Source organism: Heptranchias perlo, chromosome 9 (genome assembly GCF_035084215.1).
Source record: "Heptranchias perlo isolate sHepPer1 chromosome 9, sHepPer1.hap1, whole genome shotgun sequence".
Classification (NCBI taxonomy): Eukaryota; Metazoa; Chordata; class Chondrichthyes; order Hexanchiformes; family Hexanchidae; genus Heptranchias; species Heptranchias perlo.
In genome coordinates, this window is record NC_090333.1 from 33,378,518 (window position 1) to 33,397,230 (window position 18,713).

The following is an 18,713-nucleotide window of genomic DNA, read 5'->3' on the forward strand; positions in this document are numbered from 1 at the left end:
ATTACCCTTAACTAATGGTTCCTGGAATTAAGGGTTTGCAACGTTATGCTAATCCAAAATCAGACAGGAGCAAGATAGGGGCAGGCTAGAGGGTGGGATGATGACTTGAGTTCTGAGATTTTCCTAAAATGAAATTTAAACAAAAAACCTTAATGATTAATGCTACATAAGATCTGATGGGAAAAAAATGAACTTTTTTTAAAAAGGATTTTTAGTGTCTGGTTTACCTCTAAGGAATAGACAGCCCCCTCTTAAACTAAACAAGTGGCAATTCTACATGGAACTCTTAATTACAGGTAGTACATCCCTCAGTCTTTAGTTGCCCCCTCCCCTCTTTTGAATACTGAATTTAATTTAATAGTAACATTTGACAGTGCTTTAACCACACACCACTCGATGCTGTTCTATTCTGGTACCACACACTGGGTGGCACAGCATTAAACTGAAGCCAGATAGTGTGCTGAGAACTCCTAATTTCCCCCTTACTGAGTATATCTAAATTGAATAAAAATGTGAATGAATAATGCTGAGTAAAATCACTGGGACAAATCCAGATGACGTATAACCCCTCCCAAACCAGTGCTCCAGCAGTGAAAGGTCAAGTGAGAAGCGCTGAAGTGTTCCCTGACACAGAGAACTCTGGGATGTACAAAATTTAAGAGCAGAATTTAGGAGCCAGATTAACTAAATAAAGCTCCAGTTGAACACAGGAAGTGCCAATCTGGCCAATTATTTAAACCACAGCACAATTATACAATTTGATTTAATTGTCTGAGTAATTCAGGGTTTTGAAAATATGTAATTTAAACAAAATAATCTGAAGTAAAGATTCACATTCAGAAGTCTTCAGCAAACAGGAAAGCATACAATAGTTGTGAATACAATGATTTGGGGAGAATTATATTTATCAGAACAAATATCAGATAAGTTAAACATACTTAGAATAACTAAAATAGGCGGCAGTTAATATTCTTAAACATGGCTTTTACAAGAGGCTGCTAGCTTATGAGGGAAAAAAACCACAGTATTATATAGTGAACATTCCTGCACCCATGACGGTGCCTCAATGGTCCCAGTTGGTCAGCTTGTAGCTAACCTGAACTCATGTACATTTTTTTTTAAAAACTGGTTCAGTGAATGGAGTCTTTGTTTACAATCTCTCGATTGCCATATCCTGCGTTTAAACCCCTCACCCTTTCTAACACTGAAAATCTCTTGCAGGATGTAGGTGAGCAACAGGTTTTCTACCAAATTATGACTTTTAGTACTAGCTGTATAGTGGTTTTCAGTTTCTAGTTAACGTTTTAATTGGAACAGTTACAGTTATTTTTATTCAATTAATTGTTAGAATAAAGGCCAATAATCAATTATTTAAATATTTAATTACTCATACTAAGACAGACTGAGTTAAATCAAATATGCTAAGTGAATGAATATTTGATCAATAAAATGGAGGTTGATCATACATTCTCTTTGGAAGTTACATCTTCAGTCGCAACATGCTTGTGACCTTATCTTTCAGAGGAATGCTCCACCTAATTTTGTTTGAAAACTGGGTACGTCAGATGAGTCAACCATAGTTGTGCAGGAACTCACCATGCACAATTTGTACTGTAATTCTTCACATCATAATGGATCTTCACTATATCAATGCTCAGTTTAAACTGGCTGAGTCATGTTAAATCTGGCATGTATTTCACAATATAAATCTTCCTGAATTAGTGGCACTGGTTCACACTAACATGATAAAAAAAAAGGTAATCCCTTTCCTCAGTAGCTGAAGTTTGCTGGTGTCACAGTGTAGATCCAATGTGAGTTCCAGATTGGCATGCCTTTGCTTAGCCACTTTGTCATAGTTTCCCTACTTGAGATGATTACCTTTTATAAGTACTTAGGACAATGCAAAAACATTATAAAAATGTTTTCAGCATTTTCTGTTTTGATTTCAGATTTCCAGCATCCGCAGTATTTTGCTTTTGATAAAAATATGATCAATCAGTAATCAAAATGTGAAATTCCAATTCATACAAATAAAAGCAGAGTTAGAAATTGTACATGTACAACAGTTGCACACTGGGCTTGTGTTATCGGAGTCAGTACAAAGAACAGCAGCGTTTGCGTACCACTGAAAGGATGTACTATAATGGGACAATTCCATTGCATCTTGAATTCTGACACCAGTTCAGATGATGGTCTCAGTATAAATAACAGAGCTCTGCATCTTCCAACTCTATCAGGATGGGAACAGCGTTACAACCAAGCTCAAGAAATACACACACAGTTATTTATACTTTACACTGGTTAATCAATATAACCCCCTTTAAAGCTGTTTACAGCTGCTTCTTTACAATTGGGTTCCTTTCAAGAACTTGCTTAACAAAGTTATTAGTGCCAAGGACCATTTTAGCATTTCTGGCAGTCAGCAGTTCATTCTTGAGAAACTGTGACCAACATGACTCAATGGGTCGGAAATTGCACTGAGCGGACGTCGCCTGCCGCTCGCAAGTAACTAACTGACCCACAAACTTTTTGCAGGCTTCTGGGCGCCAACTTGCTTTAATTGAGACCTGCAAGAAGTGCAGGGGTCTTCCCCAGGCTTCTCTGAGCTGGGAGAGGAGGAAAGGATCTTTATGTCCCCTCCGCCAATAAGCTTGAAGCAAGCCATGCTGTGAGAACCAAGAAGTGTCAGATAAGATTAGTAAATGTACTATAAAATCAGATAGAGAAAGCAAAATAAAGAGAGGGTAAGTTAAAAAGACTGAGATAAAAGGGACAGAAAGAAAAAGTAAAAAAATTAAAATTATTTTTTTTTAAATGTAAATGTTCAAAAACTATTAAAATTGGGAGTAATGAGACTCCACATTTTTAAATGTTAACTTTCAGTTCCAGCGAGGTTGTTTAGCAGCCATTATCACGCTGTCAAAAGTTAGTTTAGACCTGATATAACTCAGCGTACCTTTTCTCTGACGAGATTAGTTAGTTTCCAGCTGGGGAGGAGAGCAAGTTCCTGCTGGTCCATTGATTCCAGCCGGCGAAGTCTCTTTAATCCGAAGTTGTCAGATCAGCAGGGAATCAGGAAGAGCAAGTTCCAGATTTCCGTGTTTGACTGCGCATGTGCAGTCGCCAGAACTTGCTCTTTGATTTGCCCATTAATAATGGCGAAAGCTGTTAGGCTCACCATTATTTTACGAGCAATTTCCGGCCCAATGTTAGAAAAAACACACACTTCATGGTGCTTCACGTACTGGAGTACTGTAGAGGTTATACCAGACTGTCAGTCCATCAGTACATTAAATACTTCAGGGACTGTTTCCAAGACAGAATACAGAAAAGTAAATATTCAGCAATTGATTCAAACATTAGCCATTCTGCAACAGGCTTCGAATCAAATACTCTTACACTAAAAATAAAAAAGAAAAGCTTTGGCTGCTCTCCATAGATGTCTGCTTTCCTACTTTAGATTGTTAAGTGATTTCACAGGAAATCTACCGCTCCTGTGCCTGGTGCTGGCAAATGCACGCTGATAAGTCTGGATGCCCAGTTTAATTATTTTTTTAAAAATTCTGAATGTTTTTCCTTACAAATAAAAGAGGCCTATTATGGTGATTGATAATATTTTCTATAGCCTTACCTCATAAAATGGAACCTTTAGCTGAATTCACGGTCAGCTGGAAGTATATAATATAAAGGAAGCCTAGTTATAGGGGACATGATTTGCTGAAGGGGAAAGATATCAGTGGTATAAAATATAACATTTCCTCTTTTCTGCCCTGTGCCAGCCTTGAGCTCTCCCAAATATTGTATAAAGCCCATTCTATATTATAGTATAATTTAAGTTAAAAAAAAGTGAAAATAGGGCAAAAAAGGAGACTAGGAAGATGGAGGAAACAGAGGGGAAAGACGAGAAGCAAAGCAGGAGTAAATGTTTTAAAACTTTATTTTTATCTAATAGTGAAAATAGTCTCATAATATTTGTATTAAAGCAATAAAGCTACTCCTGACATCAGGTTGTTTCAGTATCACAGTGCTAGGGCTAAAATCTATAAAAGAAAACTGACCAGCCTAGGATCCCCAGGAACCGTTGGCAGTTTAAGAAGTAAAGTAAAATAATTGTGATATCTACATATCTACATTTGCTTTGCTGTTTTCGTGATGTACAGTCACCAATGATGATTATTTTCTTTATCTAAATTGCAGATTTTAAGAAGAATGCTTAGATATAATTGCACATCCAAACCTTAATCCAAACTGCTTATGAGTAAACAGTTAGACATAATAAAATAAATGTAATAGACTTAATTAATCATTGAACATAATGTATGCTGTTTACTTAAATAAGAGCAGCAAGAGAGGGTGATCTACCACTGGGAAAGACTATCTAGCAATCAGATGGTTAGGATGGCATTAGTCAATCAGTAGTTAAGAAAAATGCTATACTGTGTGAAGGATATGTAGGTATGATAGAGAGACGAGAACTGCAAGAACCTAAATTAAATTTCCTTTCAATGTATCTCTTTCATGGAGCTGGCACAGGCACAATGGGCCGAATGGCCTAGTTCTATGCTGTATCATTCTATGATGATCTGCAATCAAAATTAAATGATGGCTAAAGTTAACGTCCGGTATTCTGGTTATATAAAACAGGGTATATATCATTACAAAGAAGATTAGAGTATAATGATGAAAAGAGAGGATTTTTTCAACATTTTTACTAATGGAAAGTAGTCTATTTCATTACAATATTCCTACTCAGACCTCCGATTAGATCTCTTGAGCTTTATTAATTTAACAATTTTCCAAGATAACTGATAAACTTGTAGATCTTAGATAATAATCTCAATGTACTGCTGATATCTATATCAGTAAGAGTCAGGAACAATTAAACATACAGAGGTAGGCCAGCCAAACAGAACCTATTCATGCAAATTCTGGAGACACAGACGTGGATAGTGCTCCATGTGTCAGCCTACTCAAAGTGTTCCCTTTTAGTTCTGTAGAGAAATCAGATCTTTCCTCCCTAAAAAAGTGAAAGGCTTTGATATACGATAGTTCTTTATTCATAATCTTGTATTCTCAAGACCCCAAATACTGTGTAATGTAAGTCTCAAAGACAAGATTTAGACATTAGTCTCAAAAAAGCCTCTTATAAGCAAGACAATGTACCTACACAGGGATCATTAAACAAAACCTATATAAAGATCATGAAAAGAGTCACTGTTTCTCTGAACAAGAGTCCATCTTTCAGGGATAAATTTCCATTCATGCGTAATGAGTATAAAGAGGCCTAAATAATCATAATGGTTCTGTTTGTGGCATTAAGTCCTGCTGCATTCTACAAGACACATTCTTACTAGAATTGTGAATTTATTATATGAAAATATGTAAGAGGATATTATTATTTTTCCCTTGCATTCAAGTTACAGAAAGCATGCAGACAAGAAAGAAAAAAAGAACTTGCAAATATAAAGCACCTTTCACAACCTCAGGACGTCCCAAAGCACTTTACAGCCAATGAAGCACTTTTAAAGTGTAGTCACTGTGGTAATGTAGGAAATGCGGCAGCCAATTTGCGCACAGCAAGGTCCCACAAACAGCAATGAAATAAATGACTAGATCATGTTTTAGGTGTTGGTTGAGGGATAAATATTGGCTAGAACGCCAGGAGAACTCCCCTGCTCTTCTTCAAATAGTTCCATGGGATCTTCTACATCCACCTGAGAATGCAGACAGGGCCTCAGTTTTAAGATGGCACCTCCAACAGTGCAGCACTCTCTCAGAACTGCACTCTTATGCCAGCCTAGATTACATTCTCATGTCTCTGGGGTGGGTCTTCAATCTACAACCTCCTGACTCAGAGGCGAGAGTGCTACCACTGAGCCAAGGCTCATAGTAATTATGCTACATTAAATGGTTAGTTATTCATTATACATAAAAAGATTTCCTTTTTTGTGGAATCGATTTGGCCACAACGCACTCCACTATAAAACGGATGTTGTGAAAACATTTTTAGTTTATGAAATATGAGTGTCACACCCACCGTCCCAAGCCAAAGGTCTTAACTCTGAGTAAAAAACAAAAAAACGTAATCATATTTTATATAATAATGCATTAGCCCTATTGAAAAAAAAAACTAAAAATGTATGTTTTTTTCTGGAGACCATTACTTCATCAGTAATCCTGAAATAATCAGATATATATATTATCTAATAACAGAAGGAATTACTGAGAAAAGAAAGAACTAGCATTTACATAACAGTTTTTAGGAACTCAGGATGTCTCAAAGTGCGATGCAGCTAATGAACCATTTTTTGAAGTGTAGCATTATTGTAGGGAAATATAGCAGCTAATTTGCATACAGCAAGATCCCACCAAAAATAATGACCAGGTTATCCGTTTTAGTGATGATGGTTGAGGGATAACTGTTGGCCAGAACACCAGGGGAACTTCCCTAGTCTTTTTTCAACACTACCTCTTATGTCCACCTGAGAGGGCAGGCAGGGCCTTACTTTAACATCTCATCCAAAAGACAGCACCTGCAGCACTCCTTCAGTGTCAACCTGGATTATGTACTGAAATCTCTAGAGTGGGGATTGAACCCATACATTCTAAGCTAGAGGCAAGAGTGCTACCACTGAGCCAAGGCTGATACGTACACCTGACAGATTCAGAAGAGGGAACTCCTTCATTACTGGGTTGGCATGTGGCTTATGAACATGGCTCAGGGCTCCATTTTAGTGCTACCAACTGCCAAAGGATATATTTAAAGATAAAATACCAGGACAAAAAGCACTATATTTCAGTTCCATCACAGATTTGTTTTCCTTATTGATGACCAGCCCAGCTTTGATGGTTAATATGGTGGTCATTATCTGCTTTACAAAATTTGACATCTGTGTCCTCGCTATCTCCATCCTGCAGGTTTGAATTGATGTACCACAAACTATTCAGAGAATTCTACTAACTGCCAGTCTGGGAATGCTCTAATCCAATATAAATTGCCCACAGACAAACAGGGAAAATATAGAATGTAGAAATAGCAAATTTATCAGTCTATGAAATCCATAAGATAAATCTTCAAGTTTCCACATGATGAAAGTATTGCTTGAAAGCTGGAGGACATGCCATAGTTCAAAAAGTCACATCGCTGTTGTTTATAACTGTATCCTCAGATTTTTTTTATGGTCTGATCTGAAAACCATCCATAAATAAATCTGCCACCCTCTTTCACTGATTCACCTGATAAAGTCGACAAGAGTACTGGTATGGCAGAAAATCAGCGACAGGAATTTTACAAGCCAGCAATGTAAAAGGTGCATAAAGAAATTTCACTTGAAAAAGGAAAACATGTTTAACTAGCGATAGAGTGGAGGGGAGAACAGGCATTAAATAGGAAATTGAAAAGATTTGTATTAGACATTTTTTTTAACTGTAGCCAAGATAAATAATTAAATCTGCAGTATTCCATGGCAGACCCAGAGAATCCAGCAATCTGGGTTCCCAATCAGAAGGTAGTGGGCTAGAGTACAAGGTCACTCTGAGTTGCTCGCCCCAGGTGGGCTAGTTCAACCAGTTCTCAGCAAGCTCTCCAGATGGAACATCACATGAAAAACAAGAGAAAGAGAAAAAAACTGATTTGTCCAAATGACAACTCTGGTTTGCTGATTATAGTCACTGGGGGAGATATCAGTGGTCTGAAATTAATTAATTAATCATTAGAGAAGGACTAGTCCAATTATAAATGAACACTCCAGCTATAAATAGAATGGCTCTGTTTTTTTTTATTCGTTCATGGGATGTGGGCGTCGCTGGCAAGGCCAGCATTTATTGCCCATCCCTAATTGCCCTTGAGAAGGTGGTGGCGAGCCGCCTTCTTGAACCGCTACAGTCCATGTGGTGAAAGTTCTCTCACATGCTGTTATGATGTGGAGATGCCGGTGATGGACTGGGGTTGACAAATGTAAAGAATCTTACAACACCAGGTTATAGTCCAACAATTTTATTTGAAAATCACAGCTCCGAAAGCTTGTGATTTTCAAATAAAATTGTTGGACTATAACCTGGTGTTGTAAGATTCTTTACACATGCTGTTAGGTAGGGAGCTCCAGGACTTTGACCCAGCGATGATGAAGGAACAGTGATATATTTCCAAGTGGGGATGGTGTGTGACTTGGAGGGGAACATGCAGGTGGTGTTGTTCCCATATGTCTGCTGGTAGAGGTCGCAGGTTCGGGAGGTGCTGTCGAAGAAGCCTTGGCGAGTTGCTGCAGTGCATCCTGTGGATGGTACACACTGCAGCCACAGTGCGCTGGTGGTGAAGGGAGTGAATGTTTAGGGTGGTGGATGGGATGCCAATCAAGCAGGCTGTTTTGTCCTGGATGGTGTCGAGCTTCTTGAGTGTTGTTGGAGCTGCACTCATCCAGGCAAGTGGAGAGTATTCCATCACACTCCTGACTTGTGCTTTGTAGATGGTGGAAAGGCACAAGTCAGGATGGGAGTCAGGACGTGAATCACTCGCCACAGAATACCCAGCCTCTGACCTGCTCTTGTAGCCACAGTATTTATGTGGCTGGTTCAATTAAGTTTCTGGTCAATGGTGACCCCCAGGATGCTGATGGTGGGAGATTCGGCGATGGTAATGCCGTTGAATGTCATGGGGAGGTGGTTAGACTCTCTCTTGTTGGAGATGGTCATTGCCTGGCACTTGTCTGGTGTGAATGTTACTTGCCACTTATCAACCCAAGCCTGGATGTTGTCCAGGTCTTGCTGCATGCAGGCTCGGACTGCTTCATTTTCTGAGGGGTTGCAAATGGAACTGAACACTGTGCAATCATCAGCAAACATCCCCATTTCTGACCTTCTTTACAATATATATATATATATATTACCCTAGTTTTTATTTTTACTCTGCAAGCTCATGTAGCATGCTGTCCAGATAAGTAACCACAACAAAATAGCCAGAAGGGAAACAAGTTTAATTCAATTATTCCATCATTAATTAGACTTTTACCAGCCAGGAACTCCTTTGACTTTTAATTAATGTATAATTTAATGGAGGCTTAAAATACAACTGCTCACTAATTAATAAATTGATGCAAACTAATGATTCCCACAACAGATAAACTAAAATTTCATGCACTAGATTTTCCACCCATTCATAGTCAATAAGTAGAAAATATACCTCCTCATGGACTGTCTCAACTAGCCATAATATTGACAAATTAAATGAGAGATAAAGGCTACAACAAAAACAAATTGTATTTATATAGCGTCCTTAAAGTAAAAAACACATCCAGGCACTTCACAGACAGGCATAAGTAAAATGGACGCCAAGCCAGGAACGGAGCTATCATAAGGGGTGACCAAAGAGATGGATTTTGAGAACATTTTTTAAAGGAGGAGTCCATCGGAGGTTGAGATCCTCTTAATTCCAAAATATTCTGGCAATTTGAGGTATCAGTGCTACTTCTTCAAGCCCGACATATATAATATACCTTTTCATAACATGACACAAAAACATGAAAAATGCCCACTCACCAGGGATCAGTAGGGCAGAATCCGTCATATAGATTCATTGAGCTGCCACCTAGGCCTTTACTGTGCAACTCACCACCTTCTAACCTATACACTGTGGTCCTAAGTAAGCCCGTGTAACTCAGTGGAGCACTTGGTAACCAATCCCAAGGGAGGTATGTATGGTAAGTAAATAGATGAGTGGTTACCTTGAAAGGTGGTACTTTGAAAGTTGTTCTAAGGAACAATCTGCCAAAGAAATTGCAGTAAAGAAATCTTCTGTCGGAATGATGTTTTGACCTGCAATACCATCAAATCAGCAACAGTCATGTAGTGTGTTAGTCAAACTAAGCTATGTACTGGAACAGAACCAGTCCAGTGCCCAATCTAATTGTTTCTCACCATTCCATCTGAAAACATGGGAATAGGGCAGGGAATGTCTTCAATGGAAAAAAAACATTGTTTTTTTAATCTAGGACAAGAATAAATAGTAAAAGTGTACTAATGAGCAGTAAAAATATGTAGTAAGCCTATTCCAAAATAATAACATACTAACAAGCAGAGAACACAGAGAGTGTCAAAAACAATCATGCTTTCAGACATAATTGAATTTGACGCGAGAGGCCCTCCTAATTACACAGGAAACCCTCACTTTGGTTCTCATAAATACATCATTATCTGTAACCATCTGTATAGGTCTTGTTGTTGTGTTTGAAATTTTTAAACACCTCTATTAACAAACATACAATCATCTCACAAACAAGTCTAACTTTTTTAAACCAGTGAAGAATCAAACTCACACCATTCTTTTCAACACTTTGGTTATTTGCTGGATGAATCTGATAATGTTAGATTTTAAAAAGCCCCGATTCTTGACAACATCTTCACTTCTTGGCAAGGGGTATCTGGGCTCTTCCTATGACCTTGATCTATGTTCACAAAATCCATCCATCAACCGCATAAACTCTAAGATTCCTTGCTAGGCTTCTCTCCTGGAGAGTTTGAAACCATTTGAAATTGTCTCCTGGACAGTTCTTTAGTACTTTAAGAAAGAAAAAAAACCTCAGATTTATATAGCACCTTATCACATCTTCAAGACATCTCAAAGTACTTCACAACTGATAAATTATTTTAAAGTGCAATCACTGTTGCTTTGTAAGCAAATGCAGCAGCCAATTTGCAAAGAACATGGCATCACAAACAGCAAATGAGATAGATGACCAGTTAATCCATTTTTGATAGCGTTGGTTGAGAGAACAAACGTTGGCCAGGACATTTCCAAAAAGTGCTATGGCATCTGTTACGTACACCTCAGCAGGTTAACAGGACCTTAAATTAACATCTCATCTGAAAGACGGTACCTCCAAAGTATTCTCTCAGTACTGCACTGAAGTGTCAGTCTAGATTATGCACTCAAGATCCTAAAGTGGGATTTGAACCCTATAGGGGAGGGGTTCCAGAGGACAGGAGCACAACCGACTGAGCTAGTAGTTCAGTTTTATAAAACACAAGAGCCACCAATTATGATCCATTACCCAGGATGGTTGTGATATTTAAACAGGGCCCAACATAGTTTTCTTTTATTGGTGCCTATATAATTAATTTAAGCTTGGAAAAATACTTTGAGAATAAACTGCTTCTTTGAAATACTTTAATTTTAAAACTGTGATAAGACAATGTTAACATTGTAATTTTAAAGAGACAGTATCACCCTTTAAATTTAATGAGAAAACTTCTGTACTATTTTTGGAAACACATAACAAAGTGACATTTACAGAGCTACTATCTTTATTTACAAAATTTGCATGACACCTAATGATGAAAATAACACTTGACTTCCTCAGGACCAAATGACAAAGCCCATTCCTGAATTTCAATTCTTTCAGGGGAGTAACTCCGACTGGGGAGGAGTAGTTTTGTGGACAAACATAAATGGTAGATATGTTCAACATGTAGTTTTCAGCCTTTTGAAATCCCATCAAATTAGGACGTGCAGTGTTAGAAGGCAATCCTGTGTTACTGATTTATATGGATCTCTTACAACAATAGATTGTCTCTAGTGGCTCAGGGGTGGGAGAAGGGAGAGGGAAGATAATATTTTCACAGTCATTGAATGCAAGCAATTGGGACCACTATGGGATTAACAGGTCCCTAGAATTCTACCAAACGGTTTCTGCTATAAACAAGTCAAACAATTACTCGCCAATTAGCTGAGTACTACAGAAATGGGCTGGGCAATAAAGTTTTGCATTTCAGAGCAAGATTGGCTGCATTTCATTGCTAGCACAACTTCATCAGCTACAACCAACTTTGTGAAGCCCCCTCCACAATAATTCCAGATGTCACTCATAGGACTTAGACCACTGACAATGTGGAGTGTGAGACAATTCACCAATTTTTTTTTCTCTTGACAAGAAAAAAATTGATTTCAGAAATTTGAACATTTGTAAAAACAGTTTCACAGATTTTATAAATGTTTTAATTTAGCTTGTGCAGGACTTTGGTGATGTATAAAGACAAATATGATTTTAAAATTGTCTTTTGTGTTTGTATCAGTCACTGAAATTTACTGCATCCATTATACTCTTTTCAGTGTTTCAGCAGTGTGACATATTTTGTAACAACAACCTTCAAGGAATCTTCCTAAAATCATTTCTGCTGGTATAATTTCTACTGGAAACAACATGCATGTATTGAAATATATATCACTGAAAGGGTTGTTTTGTATGGACCACACAGAAGTTTGGAGATAGCAGCATTTTTCTTTTCTTCAATATAAACAGATTTTAAATACCCTTGTTCGAATTAGACAGTTGAAAAATAACATCATGATTTGTTTTAACATCTATTGTTTTGTTCTATTTGTTTCAAATAGATTCCAGTAAATGATAAGGACTGATAATGCCAACTGGGAATTGACTTAGAAAATTTAGTGAGCAGATTTAGAATCAGCCAGGATAATTCCAGGGTACTTAGTTTAGCACTCTTGTACTATCAGGTTCAGCATCTCTTCAAAGCCGGTTCCAATGTCGTTGACACTCACTCACAAACAACATTTGGGGGTGAGGGATTAATAAAAGTAAAAACAAAAAAGTTAACATTTGTCAGAATTCCATTTCACCTTTTGACTTTTGGAAGCTATCCTGAAGGAGGGAATCTCTCTTTAAGGAGCCTTTCAGTGAGATAGTTGGGGAAAAAAACAATGAGCAAAACCAAGGCATGTCCTAAAAGAAGGGAATAAATAAACAAACAAACAAATAAATAAATGACTTGAGCAAGGCTGCTATCATACATCTCCAAACAGCAATTACAGAGTAGCATTGCCACTTGTAATGCTAGTGAATGGGAGCCTTTCGCTCACACAGGAATAATGCCATAAAGCACCATCAGCAGTGCCATATAGTCTCACTGCTGTTACTCCATTTTCACTTCTGCTAACATATCACAGTGAAATTAGACTCATAAATAGAGTAATTGATATGTATGGCTTCAGCTGCCATTACTCCTAAGCATCCCACAGCTGGAAAGCCTTGCTGTTTAACGTATTCATGGACACTCATATTAGAAACTAATTTATAGTCAGCCCAATGTGGTATCAGTATCAAACTTGTAATAAGCACATCAATTTTGTTAGTAATTTATTGAAAAGGTCAAAAGCAGAGCGCTTAATAAAGAAAATGAACAGTTGAAGTTTCTGACCAGGGTAAGTTCACTTGTTTGCCTAAAATAGGTCACCCAGCAAAAGATCTTTGAGCTTGTCTTTTATTTTGTGTTATTAGGGATTGTTGGATCCTTATTTCTTTTAAGATAAAAATTGTAATGTCAATTTGAAATGGATTAAAAAGACATATGGGGCTCGATTTTCCCGGGAAATTGTAGGTATGTTGGACTGGCGGGGAGGGGGGCGGGGGCTTCGAAAATCGGGGAAATCCCGTTCGGGTACGGAAGCCGGCTCCAACCCGTCAACTTCCGAGTTCCCCATGGACGCACCTGTGTGCGTGCGGATGTCCCAAATCCGGAATTCCCGCCGGCAATTAAAGCCGGCGGGATGATAGTTAAAGAACCAAATGTACCTCATTGAGGTACTTAAGGCACTTTACTTGCGACAGATTAGGTAGTTGGAATGATTTTTATCTTACCTGGGCAGCTTGCCCACCACTTCTGATTCATGCCTGGTGAAACCAGACGTGAAGGGCTGGATCAGGCAAAAAGAAACAAAATAAATTACATAAAAAACCACTGTGCGAAGTTAAAACACAAAATCAACTTACCTTTCCACTCTGCTCTGATGTCCGATGTCTCCCTCTCCGATCTTCCCCTCTTCACCCCCCCGATGTCCCCTCGATCTTCCCCTCTTCACCCCCCGATCTTCCCCTCTTCACCCCACCGATGTCTCCCCAATCTCCCCCTCTTCACCCCCGATCTTCCCCTCTTCACCCCACTGATGTCCCCCCGATCTCTCCCTCTTCACCCCCCCCGATCTTCCCCTCTCTTCCCCCCCCCGATCTTCCCCTCTTCACCCCCCCCCGATATTCCCCTCTCTTCCCCCCCCCGATCTTCCCCTCTTCACCCCCCCCGATCTTCCAGTCTCCCCCCCCGATCTTCCACTCTTCACCCCCCCCGATCTTCCACTCTTCCCCCCCCCGATCTTCCACTCTTCACCCCCCCCCGATCTTCCACTCTTCCCCCTCCCCCCCGATCTTCCACTCTCCCCCCACCGATCTTCCGTTCCAGCGCCGGTGATGTCTCGCTCTCTCTCTCTTTCTCTCCCCACCCCCTTGCGTTGCAGCTCCTGACGGCAGCCGGCCTGTCAGTTTTGTTTATGGGGGCTTGGCACGCGCACCTTCACCTCTCCCCTGCTGCCAACCCGCCACCATTGCAAAACTGAGCCCATGAACTCTCAGCTCTGTACACCTTTACAGTTGGTGAAAGGACTATACAGATAAATAAATATTGAAGAGCTTGTTTACTTTTTTCAGGAATTGCTTTCCCAAAAGCAGCAAGTCCTGAATCCTCAAGATATTTGAGAGAACTCTTCGTATGAACAGGCTGTATCGTTTAATAAAATTGGAAGAAGCTTCAGATAGTAATGCAATAGTTAGAACAGCTTTTCTATTACCAGTGTGGCTATTTCTGTGTAATGACATCCACGTGACAGCCTCAAGTATGCTGCCAGCGCCACATACCCACTATTAGCCTGACTCATCCAGGACTATTGGTTAACACATGGAAGGATCTGATGGTATCAATTCATCAGATTGATTGGTGAGAGGAATTTCTGATTTGTAGGTCTGGAGCTCCTGATGATGGAGCCCCATTGCATCTGAGAGATAGAATAATGAGGTACTATTGCAATGTCAACATCTGAGTAAATGTCCTCAGCTTCTCATATTATGTTTGTAAGTATAATAGCCTATTTTTTTTACAAGACATTCGTAGGGTTTGATAAAGTTCACTTAATGGATATCTTAAGTACCTTAATTGAAAAAATATGTCGCAACAATTCATCAGATCAATGATTGATGCTCAGTAAGTGGACACCACACAAAATCCACTTCAAAGTATTTGACAGAGTGTGATCAATGGTAGCAAAGTAATGGAGACTTTGAAACAATGCAATATCTACTAGTTTTAGGAATCAGGTTTAAAGATAAACAGTATTGTTGTAGATTTTGGAAGCTGTACTGTCCCTCTCTGTTGGTCTATGGATAATGCACTGTTGTGATTTTAATAACCAATTCAACCTCGAAGGACAAATCAGTAGCTCTAGGTGCCAACCTTATCTTACCAACGAGCTGTTTTGTGGTAGTAATTAGAAAGTTAATCTTCTATCATGGTCAATCTAATTATTTTAGTAGAAACGATGTGCCTCTTCATCAGTTATTTAGAAGTAAAAGCTGCGTGGACTTCTCCCAGCCCCTTCTCAAAAATCATCTCCAAAAATAATAATCACTTTGAGTACCACCAAGCAAAACAGAGCAAAGCACAAGATAAAGAGGATGGGTCTCCACTTATAGCACGCTCACAGCAATGGAACTTGGTTATTGCATAGAAACAGTTTTGTCTTGAACATATTAAATCAAATCCTTCGGAGACTGCATATATTTTAGGTCCTTTGCTCTTTCTCACAAAGTATTATAAATGTTAGGTATAGTTGGAAGTTTTTTCCTCCATTTGCAAGACATTGTCTCAAGAATTCCACAGTATTGCAGAACTGTGAGGCACCAATTAAGTGCTCCTATATTCAAGCTCCTCCTACATGCTTATAATTTCATTATAAAATTATGTTAATAGTATGTGTGTGACTCTCTCTCTCTCTCTCTCTTTCCCTCTCTCCCCTTCCTCCAACAATTGAAACGGGTGAGACATTATGTTATTGACAACTGTTTATTGATAAACTATCCAACACCCCTATTTATATTCAGCTCTCAACAACAAGGATGCATCATAGAAAAATAGGTATATAATTGTGCTATCACAAATAGTGATCACACCTACTAACTTGATGAGTGAGAGCAGGTGGATTGTTTACGTACAGAGATTTATGGTTCCCAAGCCAGAAATCGTTGTCAATTCCCAATTTAAATTTCGCAGGAACAATCCAATTCTTGTGGTAAAATACTATCCAAGTCTTGCAGAAGCTGTCAGAGCACAACATTGAGCTACTGGATGGTGTAAGCTTGGAACGTTCACACACACAAAGAAACAAAACCTTGATGTGTTTTCAAGAGCATGAAACATGCTCCTGATTGGTGCATGTACCCGAACCTCCAATAAGTTTTCAATTAGTAGCTATCACACATTAGATTAGTTTAACTGGTTATGCTAATTGATTGCAGTTTTCCAACTGACTTATCATCACCATGATATAAAGGCGAATGGAACCTGTTCAATAGACATGCTACTATATTCTTTTGGCTTACTGTCTTCGAAAGTAAACAGAATTCTGGGCTTTTGCATTCCCCACATGTAATGAAACATATTGTGTCCAAACACTGTCAAAACACCGACTGGTGATGGTACCCTCCAGGCCTCTGTTTAGATTAGACGTGATGTGGAGATGCCGGTGATGGACTGGGGTTGACAATTGTAAACAATTTTCACATCGTTCACCTGACGAAGGGGGAAGCCTCCGAAAGCTTGTGAATTTAAAATAAAATTGCTGGACTATAACTTGGTGTTGTAAAATTGTTTACAATTTTAGATTAGACGTGTAATGGAATCCTATTACTGTATAACAGTTTAAAGAGCCAAATATTAGTAGAATTCAAAATCCACCTTAAATTTTCACCAAGACCTTTCACTGATGTTCTAAATTTTATTATGAACTGTCATAAAATAGAATAATCCAAAGTTATAGATTCATGTAAAAATATCTAATTGGCTGTAAGCAAAATAATCAGAGCTCACAGTTGCATGGAATGCCATACCCCCTTTAAAATCTCAGCTAAATCCTAAATCCTGCTATCACACTGGAGCTACAGGTAGTCCACATAAAGCATTATTAACAATAGTAATGATGCTACTTTGTGAAATGATATCCTGCTCCTAAAGGGTTAAAACTTGGATTTGTTACTACATGTGGAATCTTAACCGTCACAATCTATTCCTATCTCTTCCTCTCTCTTTCTCTCTCTCTCTCTCTATATATATATATTTCTAACTCATAAATACTGTGCATGAATATGTAATAAACGAGGTCACATCTGGTTTTGGGTGCACTGCACATTAAATTCTGCATGGATCTGACCATGATACAGACAAATGCCATTATCAGGTCTGTGTATATATGAGGTACACAGCACTGTGCAAACTATGCTCACAAATCCACAACACGCATAGATTAAACTACTCGCTTAAGTGCAATGCTTCATACTTCAATATATACAAATATTCCGCTGGCTTCTGTTTTCCCTTTAAGACGACTTGTGCTTATAAAAGTTCTAGTAAAACCGACAGCTTGTGAGTGAAGCTTCAGCCATATGTGTAAAAACATCTATTTAAATGTGACTGATCATGATCACATGCGGAATACCTTTTAGCCTGGGCTAGTTGCTGAAGGGAGTTTAAACCATTTTTAAAAAATGTATTATTAAGGTTTGATTCTTTGCTTTATTTTATAGCATTATTTAAAGAACAGTGGCAACACCTACTGCCTGCCCCTGAAAATATGTAAACACAACACAGCATGGATTACTACTAGCAATATAATTGCTTTTAAAATGTACTCACCAAGAAGTAAGCAAAAGAGATCCAAGCAGATTAACATGACTTTCTTGTGATCCTTATTATTGAGAGTTGAATTCCCACCATTTCGGTTGTCGGCAGGCATAGCTTTGTCGTATTTGTAGCTCTGCATGTGTGGAACTGTTGTAAAATCCGTAGTCGAAATGTTAAGATAACTTTTTTTGTTGAGTCTCTCGCCTATGTTATCCCTATCGGACGTTCCACCTTTTCCTTAACTTTGTATTTTTTGTTTTAGCAACTTCAGCACAAAAGTTCGTCCAGAAAGGAAAGCGCTGGCTGTGGAAAACGTAAACTAAGGAACTTTTGGAAGTAACAAATTTATGGTTCTCTTTTGGATCTGCGGAATGAATGAATGGAGAGGTTTCACTTTAAAAAGAAAACAATCCCTTTGCGAACACAATGCAGCGCTGCACTGATGTGATGAATGCGGTTCCTTTCTTTAGTGTGTTTGCAAAGGCTTTGGGCTCCTGTTTTATTCCTGAACTGCTCTTCAACGTAACCCACTTCGATCAGTTGCCACTCAGTCTCAGCCCCCTTCCTGATGATGTATTTTTTGTGACTTCTTCCTCCATCAAGCTTAGAGCGCCCCTAGTGCAGGGAATATTAAAGGTGAAAGGGAAGACTTCGATTTCCGATTCTTTATGAGACTATTTTATTATATTAGAATATTTATTTAGAATATATGCATCACTAGGAGGTCCTATCTATAAACCCAAACCTCACTGAGATGTAAACATTTCCAATGAATTTAATTAATTCTGATAAGGATTATATGATGAAACCCCAGAAATATTAAAGGTGTATTGTTCAAAAGATATTTTAACAAGTTTTCAGGCATAGGGTCACCGGGCACCACTTCCTTCATAAGTGTTTCAACATTTTAGACAAAAATGAAGGAAGGGAGCTATATGGCCCAGAATTTCCTGGAGCTTTTTGACATAACGATGGTGTAAGAA

The 18,713-nt window shown here is 38.6% G+C and overlaps 1 protein-coding gene across 2 annotated transcripts in view; it reads right to left on the reverse strand.

Moving 5' to 3' along the window:
• Positions 1-18,263, reverse strand: part of plpp3 (phospholipid phosphatase 3) — a 121,322-nt gene extending 103,059 nt beyond the window's left edge. For both annotated transcript variants that reach the window (XM_067990139.1, XM_067990140.1), the window contains exon 1: positions 17,743-18,263. In XM_067990139.1, coding sequence (XP_067846240.1) covers positions 17,743-17,869 — 127 coding nt within the window. In that variant the 5' untranslated portion in view covers positions 17,870-18,263. The remainder of the gene's footprint in view (positions 1-17,742) is intronic.
• Between the last annotated feature and the right edge of the window lie 450 nt (positions 18,264-18,713).